Raw genomic sequence first — 20866 nt, forward strand, 5'->3', positions numbered from 1 at the left:
CGGTAACTTGAGTAGGGTATATTTAAGTTACGTACAAGTCTGAGCCAAGGAAACAACTCGTTACATCATGCGATGCAAATCCTGGTCTTGACGTCACGGAAGGAGTCCATTAGAGGGCGCCACCGAAACACATCGGCGCTATAGTAGCATAGGTATGCTCACAGAGAGGCCACGTCTTTCTCCATGGGTGCCAAGGCGTTGGCCGAGAACTGGCAGGCGAGTCTCTCGAGGCACCTGTTGTCGGTGGCCAGCATGCCGCTGCACTGCAGATAGCTAGCCAGCACTTCATCCTGTTGCTCGGCTGCCACCGCCACGCCTCCGGCTCCCTGGTGAAGATGTGTCACGCGGTCAATGATGGGTCAAGCTGAGAAAGCGGGTTTTAGTTTAGTAGAAGAAATATAAAAATACGTACTCAAAAGTAGTTTTGCTAACATATTTCCTTTGCTCTTGGGGATTCTATAACAAGCTATTAAAGACGCCGGGAAATTAGATAATCAACGAGAACGTATTTCTTCGGGGTTCTCATTTTTCTCCTCTGATATTAATGATAAGAGGATGGTAGTTTTGCATTTCGTGCTCAGTATAAATTAAAAAGCGGACGAAAGCTTTTTTTTTTTTTTCGTTTAGATTTAAAAAAAAGTTTTGCGGTTCAAGTTACTAAATTTTTAAACAATGTGAAACAAACTTTCGAGAAAAGCTGTCTTCCACTACTTTATTATAATGCCGTGTACACGGTGTAAGCTCATCGCTGTCAACATTAATATTGGTTTTAAAAAAAATAAGAAACACGTGGAAATATTCTTTCGTTAATTATGTAATCCGCCTACGATTGCAATACCTTTCCTTAGAGTCCCCAAGAACACAGGGAATGCGTTTGAAAAGGTTTTTTGGAGTATGTTGACTAACGTAGAAGTTTGGGCTAGTTGGTATTTCATGATTCAAAGTTAAAGCGCCTTGTTCGTCTACCTTCTTGTTCTTGTCCTTGTTCTTGCGCTGTTTTAATTTTTAATCTTGGAGTTTGTGTTTTTAAATTACTTTTATTAAACTAAAATAAAAAAAGTGAAAGCCGTTTACAAATCCCTGTAACGCCGAATTGGAGCGCAGCTCTTGAGGAGGAGGAGTGAAGGGTACTGAGGGGAGGGTAGACCCCTCCTCCTCCCCTCATTCTTTAATATGCTCCGGGGGGGCGGTCACGTGACCTCGGGGGGGGGGGGGGGTGTCACGTGACTTCGGGGAGGGGGGTCACGTGACCTCAGAGGGGTCACGTGACCTGGGGGTCACGTGGGGGTCACCTTGGGGTCACGTGACCTTGAGATGACATTGGGAGGGGTCACGTGACCTTGGGGGTCACGTGACCTTGGGGAGGAGACCACGTGACCTCGGGGGTCACGTGACCTCAGAGGGGTCACGTGACTTGGGGGTCACGTGACCTTCAAAGGGTCACGTGGGGTCTTGGGGTCACGTGACCTTGAGATGACCTTGGGAGGGGTCACGTGACCTTGGGAGTCACGTGGGGTCACGTGACCTTGAGATGACCTTGGGAGGGGTCACGTGACCTGGAGGGGTCACGTGACCTTGGGGGTCACGTGACCTTGGGATGACCTTGGTTACGCCGACGGCGACGGCGACGGCGACGCCGCTCAAGCCGGGAACGGGCCCCTAAGAGCTGCGCTCTAAAAAAAGTGAAAGCCGTTTACAACTCCCTGTAACGCCGAATTAGAGCACAACCCTTGAGGAGGAGGAGGGAAGGGTACTGAGCAGGAAGGGGGGGTCATGTGACCTTGGGGAGGGGGTTACGTGACCTCGGGGGGGGGGGGGGGGGTCACTTGACCTCGAAGAGACGTGGGTCACGTGACCTCGGGGAAGGGGTGTCACGTGACCTCACGGGGGAGGGGGGTTCACGTGACCCCCCTCCCTGAGGTCACCGGAGGTACCCGAGGTCCTTCCGAGGTCCTCCCGAAAAAACCCGAGGTCATCCCGAAGGAACCCGGGGTCCTCCCGAGGTCGAAGGAACCCGAGGTCCTTCCGAGGTCCTTAAAGGGGGGGGGGGGGGGGGGGCCTTGCGGTTACGCCGACGCCGCTCAAGCCGGAAACGGGCGTCTAAGAGCTGCGCTCTAAAAACGTTTTGTACATAATGAAGATGGCCACCACAGGACACGGGCGATACTTGTTTTCTGAAAGGACCGGGTAAGGCAAGTAAACACACTGGAAATCAGTAATGGAATGTTATCGCCTCATAAACGTACTATCACTACTCAAGCATTTTGAGCGTGAATACCCCTCCATGCTCATTTGACGCACCTGGTCGCTCTGGTCCAAATCGGGGCTAAGACTAATGGTAGAACGTTAATGTTACAACGTTAACGGGCTAAAGGCGCAAGGCTAGCGGTGTGAAAACGAGTAGGATACGATTACCATCCGCGTTTTTGCACGGCCAACTTTTCGCCCGTACAGAGGAGGAGCCACTCTGTACGCCTAAAGCGCGACCCAAACCAACGAGATTTTGTGCTCGCATATTGTGGGCTTCCTGGAAATTGCGTAGCTCGTGACGTTCTTATGCGCGCCCTTCCGGGCGCGCATAAGAACGTCGGATGATTTCAACTTTTTCTGAACGCGCACGAAAACGCGCTGTGACGTAGTAGGGCGCTCCTCTCCCATATCTTCTCTCGGCCAATCGGTGGAGGGTACCAGTTGCGGCTCCGCGTTTCTTCGCCGTCTGGCGCAGATGCTCTCCGCTCGCCCGAAAGCGCACCGTCCTAACCAACGCGCACGCTTGTGACTCAGAAAGCCCACCGGAAACAGCAAAAACGTCAACAAATACGCCATTTCCGGGAAGCGCACGACCTACGCTCGCACAAAAACGCGTTGGTTTGGATCGCGTGCCCACGACGCCTCCCCATTGGCGGGAGAGGTGCACCTCCTCCGCGTGTGGCGAAAAGGCACGCGAAAAAAAAAAAAAATGGAGAGGCGGTATATATTTTTTTTTTCAATGAAAATGAATGCCATTACTTAATTCTCCTACCAAACAAGCAAAAAATATTAATATTGGGGGAGTGCGTAATTTGTGTGTGTGTGCGTGCGCGCGTGTGTGTGTGAACGCGCGAGTGTGTGTGTTATTTGCATCTTCCTATTCTTTACACAACCCCCAGAAGTCAAAACATTTTAGGAAATATTTCGAGCTGAAATTAAATAAAAAAATTCTGGTCGAAGCTCGTGAGGGGGTTGTGGAAAAACAATCGTTAATTCTTGCACCGGATCCATCGAATACTTTACTATACTTCGTCTCACCTTAGCATGGACTATTGTTAGCCGCGCGTGCCAAAAGCCCGAGCTAGTTGCTTTGGATGAAGCCTCAGCGACTGCACGAGCGCTCGTGCAGCGAGTGCTTCAGTCAAGGACGTCGAAGCTAGCCGCTCGCGCTTGCACAGCCTTCGCAGTTAGTCCGTGCTAAGGTGAGATGAAGTATAAGAGAATATCATACTTTACTGGTTTGCTTTGGTACGTGCCTTCCAACTATCAACGGCACGTGCCGTACAAACATAGGCACACTTCGAAGTCTTCAAGCACGCGCTCTTCGAGCCTACCTTGGGCATCCAGCATGTGCGTCAAAAATTGGAGCTATAGCAGAAGCAGACGTCATGCCTATGAGCGCCCTGCTTATGCAGGAAACTTTAAGGCTTCATTTTAGACATTTAAATCACTCTCTTGCAACCATAGAATCTGCACGTCCAAACTCAAGCTACTCCAAGGCGCTGTCCCAGGAACAGCAATCCTTGCCTATAGTGATCTTACACAAGCCACAGTTTGCAGGACGCCTCCGTGGAGAGTTCCGGAACCAGATGTCAAACTTGATATACCCGGTATCAAAAAACAAAAAACAAAAAAAAAAAAAAAAAAAAAAAACCCGCATCTCCACGTGGTGAATGATGTTGATTGGGGCGAAGCTCTGGTGGTGCTTGTCTGCGTAGACGTTGAGCCGCAGCATGCCGAGCCTTTCGTTCGTTTTCATCCATGTCACGCTGCGGTCAAATGCTCAAATGCGTATATAACCACGTTCCATACCACACATTCTCTTTCTGACATGGACGAAAACGAACGAAAGGCTCGGCATGCTGCGGCTCACCGTCTACACAGACAAGCACCACCAGGGTAGCTAAACTCGTCGAGCACAACTTTGTGTCCGAAAGTTGCGGAACGCGCTAATTGGACTCCCGCGACGCTGACGTCAAGCCGAGTGAGGTGTCAATCATCAAAGCTTTCTCAATGCTCAAATTCCAGTGAGAATGTAAAACACAAAGTCGTGGCGAGCTCCATCGAAGCGCGTGCAAGCAACACCGTGGTGCCAGGCGATTGAACGGCGGCACTGATGATGTCTCGCCCGAGTGTCCCTACATCCCTACGCCACGTTAAAGTCAATGATGCGTAGATTGTACCTAGGCGGCCGGTAAATACTCTGAACTTTCTCGTCGCAAGATCGTCGTTTGTGGAAGTTATTGGTGACGACAAAGTGACGTTTTACAACTTTGGGAAGGAGTTATTTGAGGCCAAAATCTTTGCTTCGGAATCGAGGCGAAGATTGAACTTTGCGATGTTGTGGAGCCGTGCGCGGTGTACGCGGGTGGCTTTATAGAGCTCATCTTCCGCCACTGTCAACAACGCCACCGGGGTCACCCACAGGCGGTTTTTGTAGAGACGTCGGTAATGTCTGAGAGATGAGGGGAAATGGGGATAAAAAGAAAAAAAAAGCCGAAGAAAGGGAAATAAAAAAAAATTAAAGACGTTTACAAATCTTTGTAATGCGAAATTAGACCTCAACTCTTGAAGAGGAATAAGGGAGGGCAGGGAGAAAAGGGTATGCCCCTCCTCCTCCCCTCCACCTCCCATTTAGTTTCTCCGCTAAATTTAGCAGGGAGAAGGACATCACATGACAATCTAGCGGAGAAGTGAATTGGCGTTGAAGTCACGTAGCTGGGCATTGAATTGGTGTTGAGGCCATGTGACGTCAATTTCGCGCTAAATTTCGCGGGCCGGTTACGCCGACGGCGACGCCCAAGCCGCGAAACCCGGAAACGGGCGCTGAAGAGCTGCGCTCTAAAGAAAGAATTAAGGTACGACACACACACACACACACACACACACACACACACACACACACACACACACACACACACACACACACACACACACACACACACACACACACACACACACACACACACACACACACACACACGCACACACACACACACACACGCACACACACGCACGCACGCACACACACGCACGCACACACACGCACACGCACACACGCACACACACACACACGCGCGCGCGCGCACACACACGCACACGCGCGCACACACACACACACACACGCGCGCGCACACACACACACGCGCGCACACACACACACGCGCGCGCACACACACACACGCGCACACACACACACACGCGCACACACACACACACGCGCACACACACACACACACACCTGGAAAATCTTTTCTGACTTCAAGTCGGCCCTCCAAGCAATATCATCATTTTTGCGACGCAGCCAAAATGACGAAATGGTTTTCGAAATAATGACCATTCTTATGCAGTGTTTGCATCTAGGACACACTATCCATTTTCAATGGATACCAAGTCATTCTCGTTTACCTGGAAACGAGGCTGCAGACGCAGGCGCGAAGTCAGCCCATTCTCTAGATGCAACTGTAGCAGTCAATACGTCCAGCGTCGCCACCAAGACAACGAATCAACTCCTTGGCGCGAGCCCAACGGCACGGGGATTAAACAGAACGTTTTCACCTAAGCTCGGAGTCGGTCGCGTCATCTATTCTGTCCACAACATGGAACGCGCTACAAATTGGTGACCCGGACGTGATGATCGACTCCGAGCACCTGTCATCCAGGGGAACGTTCTCCGCGGCCCCGGGCATGGCAACAACACAGCATTTCAGATGTTTATGCGGGAGGCACATCTACCCACAGCCACCGCATCCGAAGCCTCCGTCACCACCTCTGCCCCGTCGCGTCTGCCGCCGGCATCTCTCAGCAACGGGCTGCGACCACCTCGCTCACCCCGCCGGCACGGCAAGTCTACGTTCGTTGGCATTTCCACCACTGCCGCAGCCCCTGGGCAGTATAAACGGCTCTGCCCCTGGGGGGCTATGTTGCGCTTTTTGCACTCTAGGGAGAGGGAAGTGACGTCAACTACACAGCAAACGCAGAATGGGTGTTGATTTCGTTTTCTTCTGTCAACATCCAATCTGCATTTGCTGTGTCGTTGACGTCACTTCCCTCTTCCAAGTCTCCTGGGAGTGCAAAAAGCGCAACATAGCACTCCTGGTGTCGCCCAGGCAGTCATGCCCATCTGTGTGGTGTGGTGCTGGCCTGGCACGGTCGCGTGCTGCCATAACATGTGGGGCGTGCCGCACCGCGCCACGTTGGGGCATGGCAAGTCAAGGCGCACCAGTCTGTTCATAAGGCACGTCGCTGACCCCCCAAGGGCTCTTCATCACTACTAGGTCAGGCATCTGCTCTCCACTCGGTGCGTCATCTCCGGGAATAACACTACATCGGTCGCGCAGCTGGCCGCCATCTCCCCTGGAGCCCGAGTGAAGATAGAGCCCGCTAAACTTCAGAGCCAGAGCACTACCGGATCGTTGTTCCCGCTGTCTCCATTTCGCCTGGCCTCAACCTTAACCAGAACCTGCCCGGTCCCCGCACGCTGCCTTCAACGTCCACCGCTTTCTGCCGCGTCATTCTGCTCGCAGCACGCCAACAGCAACAGCGCCACTCCTGGAAGCTCCATCGCCTTCTGCTCACGGAATCGCTCCGTCCCCTGAAGCCTGCTGCAGTCCTACAGGCGACGTCTCTAAGGGGGGAGCTATCTGTAGCAGTCAATACGTCCAGCGTCGCCACCAAGAAAGACAACGAATCAACTCCTTGGCGCGAGCCCAACGGCACGGGGATTAAACAGAACGTTTTCACCTAAGCTCGGAGTCGGTCGCGTCATCTATTCTGTCCACAACATCGAACGCGCTACACAACTATTACAGTTCCGTAATGTCGGAATGACATTAGATGCCTTGTCAATCGTTCACGCCGCCAGCGGAAGGACAAGGCCTGTGGCACGATGTCTCCTACCATTATACTAACCTCTACGCGTTGGACCCAAATCTCGGCTTCCATTCGGTGTCGCTTATACGCAGTCTTTCCTTCACCGCATCGGGCAAGCCAGAACATCGGAGTGTCCAACGTGTGAATGTGATGAGACAATTGCTCACATATTGTGCGACTTTCACATCTACGACGCGGATAGAGAAGACCTCAAGAGTACTGTTACAATCTCTATCTGGCTGCTAGCGCTACCAGATTTCATAGCGGTAGTTGTCGGTTACCTCGATTGCCATCACGAGACATTAAAACACTTCTTCTTCAGTTCCTGAAGCGAAAGGAACGACGGCGTCATGTTTCTGCTTAGCCGGCCTCGTCCTGCCGGCCGTGCGGTCTATCCCCACTTGTAACAATTGGCGACGAGAGAAAAAGACTTCGTTCAAGTTCTTCGAACGTCGGAAGTTCGCGACGTGCAAGTTCGCGACGTGAGCACCAGGCATTTTTCAAGCTTCTGAGCTCGCCATGCCCACGTTCGGCGGCGGAATTGAACCTTTTGAGGGAGAAGGTGAGGAGTGGCCGTCATAAGTCGAACGTCTTGAAGCTTTTTTTTTCTGCGAACGACGTTGACGATACCAAGAAGAATGACATTTTCTTCAGCTCTTTCGGCGCGAAGACCTACTCCCTACTGCGAGACCTGGTGAAGCCCGCCAAACCACAAGATAAGTCTTTAGACGAGGTTCTTGACGTTCTCGGGAGTTACTACTGCCCCAAGCCTTCTGCTGTCGTTCAACGGTTTCGTTTCAATTCGCGTGTTCGCGCGGAAGGGGAGACCGTAAGCAAGTTTGTTGCAGCATTGACGAGCCTGTCGGAGCACTGCAATTTTGGAACAGAACTAGGGAACATGCTGAGAGACCGCATAGTCTGCGGAATAAACAGCGTTACAATCAGCGTTACAATCCAGACCAGACTCCTGGAGCAGCCGGACCTCACGTTCGAGGATGCCGTGCAGACTGCCTTGGCCATGGAAGCAGCGAAGAAGGACGCCGGAGAGATTTGCCAGGCAAGCTCGAGCACCAATGCGTTCACGACTCACCGCGTCACGACACCGGTGGGAGACGTCACCTGCTACCGCTGCGGAGATGGACACCTTGTGTCCAGCTGCAAGCATGTGAATACTACGTGCACCTACTGCCGGAAGCGGGGACACCTGTCGAAGGTGTGTAATTCAAAACAGAAGGACGCTCCGTCGTCCAAGAACAAACCTGCGAAGCATCGTTCTTCAGGGCCAGGACGCAAGTCCCGTCTTCCTCATACACTTCCAATGAATGTCCTGAATGACAACACTGAAGATAGCGGAGTGACATCGTCCGAGGTTTTTGACATGTGGCAGGTTGACAGCTCTGTGCCGTCACCGCCTTTCACCGCAACTGTCAACGTCTGCGGCAAGCCACTGTGCATGGAGATGGATACGGGAGCGACTGTCTCCGTATTGTCAAAAAAACGGTTTCAGGAGTTACTTCCAGCCGTACCTGTCAAGCCATCTATGGTGCTGTTGCGAAGTTATTCCGGGGAACTGACTCCGGTCCAAGGAAGAATTGATGCAAGAGTACAGTTCCAAGATAAGGAGGCGGTTTTACCTCTCTTCCTTACTGGACATGGTTCCCCTACACTGCTTGGACGCAATTGGATTCGAGAACTGGGAATCAATTTCTCGGAGGTGGAGGCAACCGTTCATTCTCTCTCTGATGTGAAAACTCTGGTTCACGAGTTTTCATGTTCCACAAGATGCTCCTACGAAGTTCTTCAAGCCACGTCCGCTATCTTTTGCCTCGAAGGATGCGGTTACACAAGAGCTCCAGCGCCTACAAAGAGAGGGTGTCATTGTACCAGTAAAGACTTCAACCTGGGCTGCGCCCATTGTTCCTGTGGCCAAGAAGGATGGCCGTGTGAGGATTTGCGGTGACTTCAAAGTTACCGTAAATCCAGTGGCAACATTGGAGAAGTACCCCATTCCAAGGATCGAAGACCTGTGGGCCACGCTTTCCGGGGGCGAGAAGTTCACAAAGTTAGATTTGAGAGATGCCTACCAGCAAGTAGTTCTCGAGCAAGACTCCAGGAAGCATGTGACCATTTCGACACACATGGGTTTGTTTCAGCACACCCGTCTTCCTTTCGGGGTTTCGTCGGCTCCAGCTATCTTCCAGCGGGAGATGGAGAACTTGTTCCGAGGACTGCCACACGTTGCTGTGTACTTTAATGACATTCTTGTCACTGGCACGTCCGACTCAGATCACCTTCACAATCTTCGTTCTGTTCTCGTTCGCCTTCGGGACGTTGGACTTAGGCTGAGATCCGACAAGTGCCTTTTCTTCTTGCCTCAGGTAGAATACCTTGGGCATATCATCAGCAAGGAAGGACTGTTACCAGGTCTCGGCAAGGTGGCAGCTGTTATACATGCCCCGGCACCACGAAATGTCAAGGAACTTCAAAGTTTTTTAGGTTTAATCAACTTCTTCCGACGATTCCTTCCTAACCTGTCTGGACGTCTTCGTCCACTGCACTTGCTTCTCACTGACGGGAAGAAGTGGGAGTGGGGAAAAGACCAAGAGGAAGCTTTCACGTCAAGCAAGCACCTCTTGACCTCAGCTCCGGTTCTCGCTCATTTCAACCCAGAGAAGCCTGTGTGTCTCAGTTCCGATGCCTCACCGTACGGGATTGGCGCCGTCTTGGCACACCGGGAAGCCGATGGTCAGAACGACCCATCGCCTTCGCATCCAGAAGCTTGTCCCGAGCCGAACAAAACTACAGCCAGCTCGACAAAGAGGCATTAGCTTTAGTGCACGGTGTTGAGCAGTTCCACCAGTACCTGTGGGGAAACCCGTTCCAAGCCTTCAAAGACTACAGGCCTCTACTTGGATTGCTGAGTCCTGACAAGCCGATTCCAGTCCACGCTTCGCGTCGACTCATTAGGTGGGCTCTCAAGCTTTCTGCTTACAAGTACCAGCTTCTCCACAAACCGGGGAAAGACTTGGGACTCGCGGACGCACTCAGTAGACTGCCAGTGCCGACAAACAGTGTTTCAGAACCTGTGCCGGCTGAAATCTTCGTGCTCGAAGAGGCTTACCCCAGTCTTCTGTCACCTGCTGTAGTGGCTCAAGCAACGAAGAATGACCCGTTTCTGGATAACGTGATGCTTGCTGTCCTGAGAGGAGAGGGCATTACATTGGGACCAGAAGGGAACCCATTCAGCGCAAGGAGTACTGAGCTAAGCCTTCGTGACGGATGTTTGCTTTGGGGAGCACGAGTGGTAGTCCCACAAGTGTTGCAAGATAGAGTCCTGAAGCTTCTTCATGCGGGCCATCCCGGCATTGAGAAAAGCAAAATGGTCGCCAGAAGCCACGTCTGGTGGCCGGGTATTGACAATGATATTGCCAAAAACGTGAAGAGCTGCACAGTTTGCCAAGCTCATCAACGGGCTCCACAGCCGGTTCAACAGACACCCTGGCCTTTTCCACAAAAGCCCTGGTCAAGGCTTCACATTGACTTTGGAGGCCCATTCATGGGGCGAACCTTCCTAGTCATTGTGGATGCATTGTCAAAGTGGGTAGAAGTTTTCCCCGTGCCATCCACCTCGGCAGAAGCTACTATCACAGCTTTGCGAGTAGCATTTGCCCAGCATGGACTGCCAGATCTGATAGTATCAGATAATGGTCCTGCCTTCGCAAGTGAACAATACTTGGAATTCTTGACACGCAACAGTATTCGCAACTCCAGCCCTCCGCTCGCCCTCAAGCGGACGAACGGAGAACCAGAGGAGCGGGGACAGTAGCGGCGGCAGCGGCGCGGAGGCGGTGGCAGTGTCGGCCTTGATGCGTGAAGCCGTTTTAACGAAAAAAGTGAGCGCGTTAAAAGAGGAATTCTTATGCCTTGCAGCAGCTTTGCACGAAGGACCGGGATGTCTAATTTCATTAGGGCTTTTCGTGTATCGCATACGCTGCGGATTTCTAGTCTTGTGCATGGCCGCCAGCTCAATCTGTGCTCAACGTGACGGAAAGCGCTCCCGCTAATAATGAAATGCTCTATAGTACGGTGTACGGAAAGTCTATTCTTTGCTATAAGTAGGAGAAAACTCGTCACGCAACGGTATGTTGAGCAATACAAATCGGAAATGGGTTCGCGTTTTAAGGCTGTTACAAGGAACATGACCATCATTTATTCCAAGCACTTTAAAAAGACAGAATACCCGTACTTGCTTTCAGCTAATTAAAAAGCAAATGAAGAAATGCTGGAAACATTTTAAGCGCGTCTGTGTTAGCCAGCCGTTCGTGACGAGAGCTTAGAAAGCTCAGTTTTGGCCAGAGGGACCGCAATGTTGCAAACAACACGGTACAAAAAATGTACGGTATATTAAAATATTTATTTTTGATAGAGCAATAAATAAAACCCCTAAACACGCCGATTATGTTCATAGGCAGTTTTTGCATAGCCTACGACACCCCTAAACTTCGTTTGGGCGTACAGCGCACTGACGTTCAACCAGTGCTACCAACTTCCACAAGCGCTTGATAGCCGAGTTATGCAGCTTATTAAAATAGCTTAAGTAAGTGTAAATGACTGTAAAAAAAAAGTAATCGTTTTTTCTTTTAATTCTACTGCAAAACGTAGGTGTTTTTTTGTTTTTTTCTTGTACTCTTTGATGCGTACAGGAAAAAAATATAAGATATTAAACAACTGTTTAATATCTTATATTGCGTCGTCATCAAGCATCTTCTGAAAGTTGGGGCCGTCAGTTTGACGTCAGTGTACTTCACGGCGAACTGAAGTTTTGGAGTGTCGTATATGTGACAAAGGGTGTAAGGACTACAACATCTTTTTTTTTCTTTGAGTGATGAGCACGGCAACGTTCCTGGCGCGCACTGAAAATTGTGCTTCAAAGGCGCAGCGCGAGTTTGCGGCTGTAATGCTACACCGCACTGTAGCCTGCGTTAACAAAGTTTCTATCAATAAGCATAGAGCAGCTTGATTACGTGTTGCAATACACCAAAACCGAGACGGTGAGCAACGAGTTGTGAGGCTGTGACGCGAAGACACCAATACTGTGAACGCTGCTCTTCCAAAGTTTGACTGTCACCGTTTGCGGCTCTCTTTTTATAGCACTAATGGCCAGGCAAAGACAAAACATATTTTCATCACTCTCACAAATATTCTGCCACAAACAGCAACGTCGCCGGTGCCAAAACGCGCTCGCTCACCACAAAGCTTCGCGATTTGTGGTTTGTGCAACTTCGAAATAACAGCATGCTCGTTTTTCTAACGTGCATCAGCATCTCCGTCACCTGGTATATGATTCTTCCCTAACCGCTTCGCATTTGTAGACAAATAAATCATTTTTAGCGCGATGAACAGTGTCAGCGAGCAGGCGCACGGGATATCCTGGAGAATCTATCCCCGTCTCTTCCGCCATCTTGGAACGACCGCCCCGCCACCTATAGGGCGTTGGAGTTGCGAATACGCCGCATGCTTGTACCACCCTATCATCCAGCTTCAAATGGTGCAGCGGAGCGTGTTATTCAAACTGTCAAGAACAAACTTAAGAAGAGTCCATCTGGGTGTTTCTAGACTCAGATATCTAGACTTCTGTTCCACTACAGGACCACTCCGCATGAGGTCACCGGCAGAGCGCCGTGCGAGCTACTGACCGGGAGACGTTTTAAAACACCGTTAGATGTCCTCCGGCCAAGCCTCCAGTCGTCAGTACCACTCAAACAGCTAAAGCAGAAGCTGTACACGGATAAAGGGTGCCGGCAAGGTCCGTCACCTGGCACTGAAGAGGAAGTCTTCGCAAGGAATTTCCGTCAAGGTGCGACATGGCTGCCTGCTCGTGTGATAGGCGCCACCACTAACTCATCAGCACAAGTCCGCTTCAACGACGGTACAGTGTGGCATCGTCATGGTGACCACCTGCGGCCCAGACAGACGGAGAAAACTGCAGCAGTCACCGAGCCACTTCAGCCCGAGACTGCCGCAGATCAGCAAGAACTACAAACAGAAGACACCATCCAAACTGCTGATCCAGTTACGGTTCCACTTGATTCTGTTGCTGTGGTACCAGTTGGCACAGCTGCCGATGTTGACAAACCCATGGACAACAGTAGCACTGTCCTCGCCACAACCAGCAGCGCACCGCATCTGCGACGTAGCGCAAGGGCTAGAAGACCCGTGCAGCGCTACTCTCCTTAGTTCTTTTTACGCTTGCAATGTTCTAAGGAGGGAGAGTTGTTACAATCTCTATCTGGCTGCTAGCGCTACCAGATTTCATAGCGGTAGTTGTCGGTTACCTCGATTGCCATCACGAGACATTAAAACACTTCTTCTTCAGTTCCTGAAGCGAAAGGAACGACGGCGTCATGCTTCTGCTTAGCCGGCCTCGTCCTGCCGGCCGTGCGGTCTATCCCCGCTTGTAACAAGTACATTGTTGCAACAGGACAGTCTTGGGTGACACCAGTACCTAAACCCGGAAAGACGCAGGATAGAATCGAAAATTTCAGACCAGTTTCACTAACATCCAGCATCTGCAAAGTCTTGGAGAAAATGGTCCTGCAGAGGGTACAATGGTACCTCGAGACCTACGACAAGCTGGACCCGAGGCAAACAGGATTCAGAGAAGCCATGGGAACACCAGGCAGTCTCAAGCTGCTATAAGAAGACGTGATACCCTATTGAAAAAAAGTATATGAATCTATATAAGAACTTATATGAAATATCCAAAAACTGATATGCGATATAAGAACTGATATGAAATACCCAAAAAATGATATGCGACATATAAGAACTGATATGCAACATATGCCAACTTATATGAAATATTCAAAAACTGATATGCGATATAAGAACTGATATGAAATACCCAAAAACTGATATGCGACATATAAGAACTCATATGCAACATATGCCAACTGATATGAATGTGTCCAATAAACATATAAGAAATAAATTCATATAATTTTTTTTCAGTATATATGACGTGCCGCGCGGGAAGGGAAACACGTGACTTGGAACCGCAGTGGAACGGCTTGATTTACCGGCATTCAAATAATTACGGCACGAGTGTTTACTTTTCATAAAGAGATTCGTCCCCTGAGCCGTTCAAAATACTCTCAGAGGTACTACATTACTGAAAAAAAATCCAAGAGGCAGAAAATATTATTTATTGCGTAGGTGGTCACCGAAAAACTCCGTACTTGCAAAATGACCTGTATAAAAGGCGGAAACGCAGGGCTCCGTAATAGTTATTGGGTGTGCTGTTCTATTCATGTTTGTTGTGCCGTGTATGTGTATGCACTCAATGTATTTGTTCATCTGATGCTAGTGGTATGCGTAATGTATATACATGGTGGCGTGAGTAAATAAATATATTTTTGCAGCACATGAATTGGGCGGTACCTAGCGCCACCTAGCCACCTAGTGTGACTGATATGCGGCATATGAAACTGACATGAAATAATAAGTTCTGATATGAAAAAGGTGTCCAATAAACATATCAGAAAAAAATTCATATAACTTTTTTCAGTAGGGTGGCAGACAAGAAGAGCATATAGATCCAAGACTTGTAGTTGCTCTTGACATAAAACAAGCCTTTGATGCCGTTCCGCATTGGGCGGTGAAAGAAGGAGCTAAGAGATGTGGACTAAGGGGCAGAGCACTAAAATTCATCAAAGACTCTCTGGCCAGTAGAAGGTTTAAGGTGAAAATCGGGAACACAATGGGCCCGAAGACACTCAACAACAGAGGCGTACCACAGGGGGCAGTGATATCGCCCACACTATTTAACATGGTAATGGCAGGTTTACCAACGAGACTGCGACGCATTGAAAACCTCGGGTTCACAATATACGCGGATGATGTCACATTGTGGACCAAAGGAGGCTCGCTGGGAGACCAGGAGTTCACTATGCAACGGGGCATCGACGAAGTTGCAAAGTATTTGGAGGAAGTCGGGATGGAGCCGTCCCCTGAAAAAACCCAATACATGGTCGTTGCGCCGACTAAAGGACCAGAGAAAAGGGATTGCACAGCAAGTGCAACTTCAACTCATGGGAAAAGAACTAGAACGGCGTCCGAGCATAAAAATCCTTGGAGTTACATTTGAAGAAACAGCTAAGAGTACCAAATGGCTACCCGAACTGACAGGCCTGAAATTGATTCGTAGGACAACGAGTAAATCGGGGGGGGGGGGGGGGGGGGGGGGGGGGGGGGGGACGAAAAAGCAATCCGGACCATGGCAGAAGCCCTCCTCACATCCAGAGCGCTCTACTGCTGCAACTGGATGAACCTCACCAAGGCTCAGTGGAAGCAAATTGAAAGACTGAACAATCAAACCATGAGAGTGGTAACTGGACTACCGAGATACACACCCCTCGACGAACTAAGGAAATATGCAGGAATGAACAAGATAGAGGAGAAAGCAGAGTCACAACAAATCGCACACCTTCAACGCCTCGAAAGGACTAAACATGGGCGAAAACTATTGGAAATCCTAGGATACTCCACGGAAGGTAGGCCCCCGATCGAGGAGGCTTCCCCACCATGGCAAGACATAGGCGTAACTGATCACAAGCCAACATTCAAGGGACAAGGAACTAAACAGAGAAAATTCGCAGCCAAGAAACACGTCCAGTGGCTCGCGGAGAACACTGAATGTAAGGAAATAAGGTACACGGATGCCGCGAAGGACGACGGGGCTGCCGCAGCAGCCTTTGCCGACATTGCGAGGGACAGGACCTGGTCAGAGAAGCTTCCAACGCAGACCTCGGTTAAAGAGGCTGAACTGCGTGCAATTTTAGCCGCAACCAAAGATATCCGTGAAAGAATCGACCCAGGTAAAAGGACCTGGATCTTCACAGACTCTCAGACGGCACTGAAAGCTTGCCGCAGCTGCAGAACGAGAAGCAGAACGGTCAAGAAGATCAAGAATATTGCGGAGGAGCTCAGGAAGCTGGATTCCAACATAACGATCGAGTGGCTACCCGGACACAACGATATCCCGGGGAACGAGAGGGCTCACCAGGCCGCAGCGGAGGCAGCTAGCAGCACCAGCTCCGCGCCAGGCCTTACCTCTCGAGTCGAAACGACGAATGAAATGTCAATAGACCCAGATGAAATGGCCGAGCAAGCCAAAGAAGGGAGGAAACTGTACCTGAAGGGTCTTCTGCTAACAGAGGAAGACCCGATATCACCAGGGTACACGAGATGGGAGACGGTTCGGCTACGGCGAATCAGGACAGGGACGGCACTAACTCCGGCGAAGAAAGCATCCTTCGGACTGAAGGACCACGAGGACCCAACGTACAAGACATGCACAGAGGGATCCATGGCAACGACCAAACACGTGCTCTGGGAATGCAAATGCCTGGAAGACTTTAGAGTAGAGTCATGGGACTCGCTACCCAGCGAGAAAAGGCCCACGAACCTTGAAGACTGGACCCACCCCAAGGGACAGCCGCAGCACAGAAAAGAAATCCTGGACTCCCTGATCAGCTACATCAGGGACTCTGGGGTCCATCCCTTCTTCTAGATTTATTCATTGTCACTTACCCTTTCCTATAAATCCCCACATTTCTTTTCCCTCTCGCCTCAGGGACACCAACCCATAGACGAGTCAACCTTTCATTAAATAAATACATGTTCTCTCTCCCTCGGAATGCATGCAGCGAGGGCCGCAAAAGCTTTTCTTTGTTTCCCAAAGGAAACACAGCTGAACTTCTGCCTGTAAGGGACACACGCACTTTTATTGTAATGTGTCTTATAATTTATGCTCTCATGTTGCTGTTCTTTTTGTAGACGTGCTTAACGTTTTATGTTCTCCTACCTTTCCATTCTCTTTTAATACCCCCGAACCCCCTCCCCGAAACAAAGTATCCAACCAGGATTGTTAACCTAGGTTAACCTCCCCGTTTTTTCTTTTCTGACCCTTTCTCTTTTTACTAAGAAAATACACGACACTCTCCTCACTTTCAATAGGGCTGCTACATGTCCTGTACAGGGTACTCGCTTCGGGCAGCCGGCGTGCTTCGTGTTGCTTTTAAAAAATAATTCGGCGATGGAAGTGTCGTGCCATTTGCGCCAAATTGGTCATTCTTGCAAAGAACTGCGCCAAGATGAACTTTTACGAATGAGGGGAAAAAAAAAAAGGTTAATATTGATCGACTTTAATATTTAGAGAATTAGGAGAGAAGGAGAATGGTTCAAATATGCATTTCAGTGCGCTTTGCATCACCGCGCTGGACACGTCGCCGTATGAATTTCCTGACGATATCTGCGATGTCGGGAGCTTAAAGTCGCGAGAAAAATTAGCAAAATACTGGTATGGCGGCTATCCTGGGATAAGGCAGAACCAGGGTCTTTTACTCCTTACGGGATCCCTTGATTATTTTTTCTGCCGCCACATTACTACCATATGTCTACACGCCGTGTCACTTGCGCCACTCGCGCGAGCCTTCACTGCGTTCGTTGCACCGTCGCGTGTGCATCGAGCTTCACCGCTTTGCACCAGTGTGATAGGAGCAGCGGCTACCGTGAGTTAGCGCGATTGGCTCGGAAATTATGTTCGGTACTATTACAGGTCGTCCCTCTTTGGTTGTAATTGTAGAATGAACTCTAAAATTTAAAAAGTTGTGCCGAGAAAGAAAAAAAATGCCTTGTACAAATACATATGATTAAATACCGTACTCACGGGTGAGAGGGCAGTGAACCCTGACTCAACTCTGACCGCAACGTCGCTGAAGTGCAGTGTCACTTTCAAAGCACAACTGTAGGCTTTCGTAATATCTGAGGGTGGTTGTATATTTTTTTTTTCAATTTGTGATATTATAATCTTCAGTTTGGTACGTTCACAAAACATGGGGAGGACGTATTTTTATTCCTATTATAGCCTCCTATATTCTGGCAAAGCCTGGTAGATCGCCACGAGAAGCGGCCGCCGAAATGGAAAAGGTAGAGAGGCAGACAACGGATGAGAGGAGTGCCTCGTGACTGGCCCCCCACTGCGGCGAAACGCCGAAACATACTTCTCCCGAGCGAACAAGCTTATGTTTCGGGTCCTCGCCGCTGCAAAAGCTGTGCGCTGACGCCCAGTTTCCCCGAGAAACGGCTCTTTGATGTTCTGTGCTACCAGATCCTCGCGCTCCAAATCTGCAACCGAGAGACTCCGGTTTCGAACTGCCAGGCTTTTCAAGTATAGACCTTTGCCTCAACTTTTAAGCCGCTGGTTTTGGACGGCATATTAAGGAAATTATATTTACTATAAATGAACCACCGAGTGCGGAGGGAGGAGGAAAAGATAAGTTTTATCTCAAGTGAAGTGTTGCGGTATAATTAACTTTCTAACGTTTTTTTTGTTTTCTTTCTGGCACCTGTTGTAAACTACCAACTCTGACCTGAAACTTATTTCTAAAAGGAATGTTGTGGTTGTGTGTTTCTTTTGCGTCCTATGCATTTTTATTGCTCAAGGTAATAGCTAATACGTGTTAATATCAAAGAGGAACCCTCAATCATGGTCAAAAATAAACAAATATCACAATGCAATAGTTTTTTCTTTTCTTCAAGCGATATGTACACATATGTTGGCACCTGCTCCAAAAGCATCAGCGATTGCTCCAAACCAATACTTCGCCTCCCACGAGGACTGCTTCAAAAACTCAAATGCCGCTTCCATCACTGGAGAATATATCAAAAAAGTTTGTTTCGAACTCGGAAGGTGCCGTGTCTTCAGACCACAGTGGTGCTTCTGTTGCGTTGCAGTACCTGTCCGGCGCGGTACAAGCACCCGTATACCATTGTAATTATTTCAATAAGAAATAAGCGCAGTGAGCGGCACTTGTTGGCTCCGAATTCCCGGCGGCTTACCTCAGGTTCGCTACATGACGTGCCTGCCTCTCGATATTGGTGAACAAACTACATGGCTTGCATATGACGTTATTGTACCGCGCTGGTGGTCATCCCTACTTATTAGAAAACCCAATTCGATGTTGCGAAATGTATTTTGCAAAAAGTATGCACTCAGCAGCAAGGCTGCTGAGCGCGTGCTTTGTGACGTGAGTGACTCAGTGCAAGCCACGTATAGGGAGCATTCGCTGGCGGCCATATCCGTGTGCGCTGTTGCTGGGCGCGTGCTGACGGCGACCTTCCGCAGTCCTTTTGGAGCGTGCATTTAGCACCATCAAGGTTGCCGGTCTTAGTAGGCTATTAATGTGAGCTCGTTCCGAGTATGCGCTCTAAACATCGCCCTCAAATATGGCGTCCAGTGAATACCTCCTATAACTAGGATTCCGTGTTTTCTAAATTTATTTCTCGAGAAATTCATAGGGTGTTTTTTCGGAGGTTATTTTTCGTTAAAAATTCTGAGTTGATCGGGGAGAAAATTTTCCCGCTAAATTTAGCGAAAAAATTTCCCGTCAAATTTAGCGGGAATTTTTTTACCCTTGTGACGTCACACGTAGCGTTATGTGTGACGTCACGAGGGTAAAAATTTCCCGCTAAATTTGGAGGGGAATTTTTCGCTAAATTTATCGGAAAATTTTCTCGCTTTACAAGCGGAAAATTTTCCCGGGTTGAGTGACGTCACGTGTGACGTCACGTGTGAAATTTAACGGCGAAATTTTCTCCCTAAATTTAGCTGGAAAATTTCCCGCCAAATTTAGCGGGAAATTTCCCCCCTCGTGACGTCACACGTGACGTCGTATGTGACGTCATTATGGGAAACGTCCAATAATGCAATGCGCGGTTACGCCGCTCAAGCCGAAAACGGGCGCCTATGAGCAGGAGCGGTGGCGTTTAGTGCCGGGGTGCAACGTGGGTTGTATCATATGCAAAGAGAAACACTCCTTGTTTGAGACGCCGAGTGACGCCTCTCTTTTCGCAGAATAAGATCGACTGATTCAAAAGAGAGAAGAAAAAAAAAGACGTCGAGGAAAAGTGTGACATGACAGAAAAACAAAATTCTCCAAGTGTGATTGCTCTTCAATAAAGACAGTAGTTGAAGATGCTTGATTTATCTTGCCAGTCTTGGTGTTTATTTTCATAAGATGCGTGCTTACTAGATGAAAGAAATTCAGACATTTCCTGGATTTGACTGAGAATGCAGAAGTCAAGAAAAGCTCGCTTTGATTTATCGAGGCTTCAGAAAAAAAGCATGCATTAACACCAGAACAAAAATCAGACATTTGAAGGTCTGCAAGACGTACAGCTTTCTAAAAATAATTAAAAGAGCTTAGACACTAAAGTGGAGGGGAAAGCATCGCATATCATATGATACTCAATACTGCAACTTCGCTTTCTTAATGCTGGTATGCAAGGTGAGATAGACAATTGCTCTTTTATAACAGCCAAACGAGAAAAAAATATTATTAAAGACGTGAGACAATGTTATTCCCAGTGGCGTCACAAGGGAGGTGCGGGGGGGGGGGGGGGGGGAGGGGGGGGGGCGGACCGCCCCGGGTGCAGCACTTCGGGGGGTGTCACGGCGGGGCGCGAGAGGGGGGGGGGGGAGGGGGGGGGGGTGTAGCAGCGGGCCACTGCACCACGTGCCGCTGACCCTATAGTGACGCCACTGGTTATCCCATTCATACAGTCGTAAAGGTATACCTTTAGCCAAGGGACCTTTATGACCAGCGGCGAATCAGGTCGCGATCCTCCGCGCGTGACAGGTGCTCGCGACCCAAAAGAGCGGGCTGATTCGCCGATTAAAAAG

At 49.5% G+C, this 20866-nt stretch overlaps 1 protein-coding gene across 1 annotated transcript in view; it reads right to left on the reverse strand.

Annotated features, from left to right (window-relative positions):
* The window catches only part of LOC120837987, a 49372-nt gene that overhangs the window by 5394 nt on the left and 23112 nt on the right, over window positions 1–20866 (reverse strand). The window contains exon 2 of the mRNA XM_040207694.1: window positions 163–326. Within this exon, the coding sequence (XP_040063628.1) occupies window positions 163–326 (164 nt within the window). The remainder of the gene's footprint in view (window positions 1–162; window positions 327–20866) is intronic.

Source organism: Ixodes scapularis, unplaced genomic scaffold, assembly GCF_016920785.2.
Source record: "Ixodes scapularis isolate PalLabHiFi unplaced genomic scaffold, ASM1692078v2 PGA_scaffold5__190_contigs__length_132052651, whole genome shotgun sequence".
Lineage (NCBI taxonomy): Eukaryota > Metazoa > Arthropoda > Arachnida > Ixodida > Ixodidae > Ixodes > Ixodes scapularis.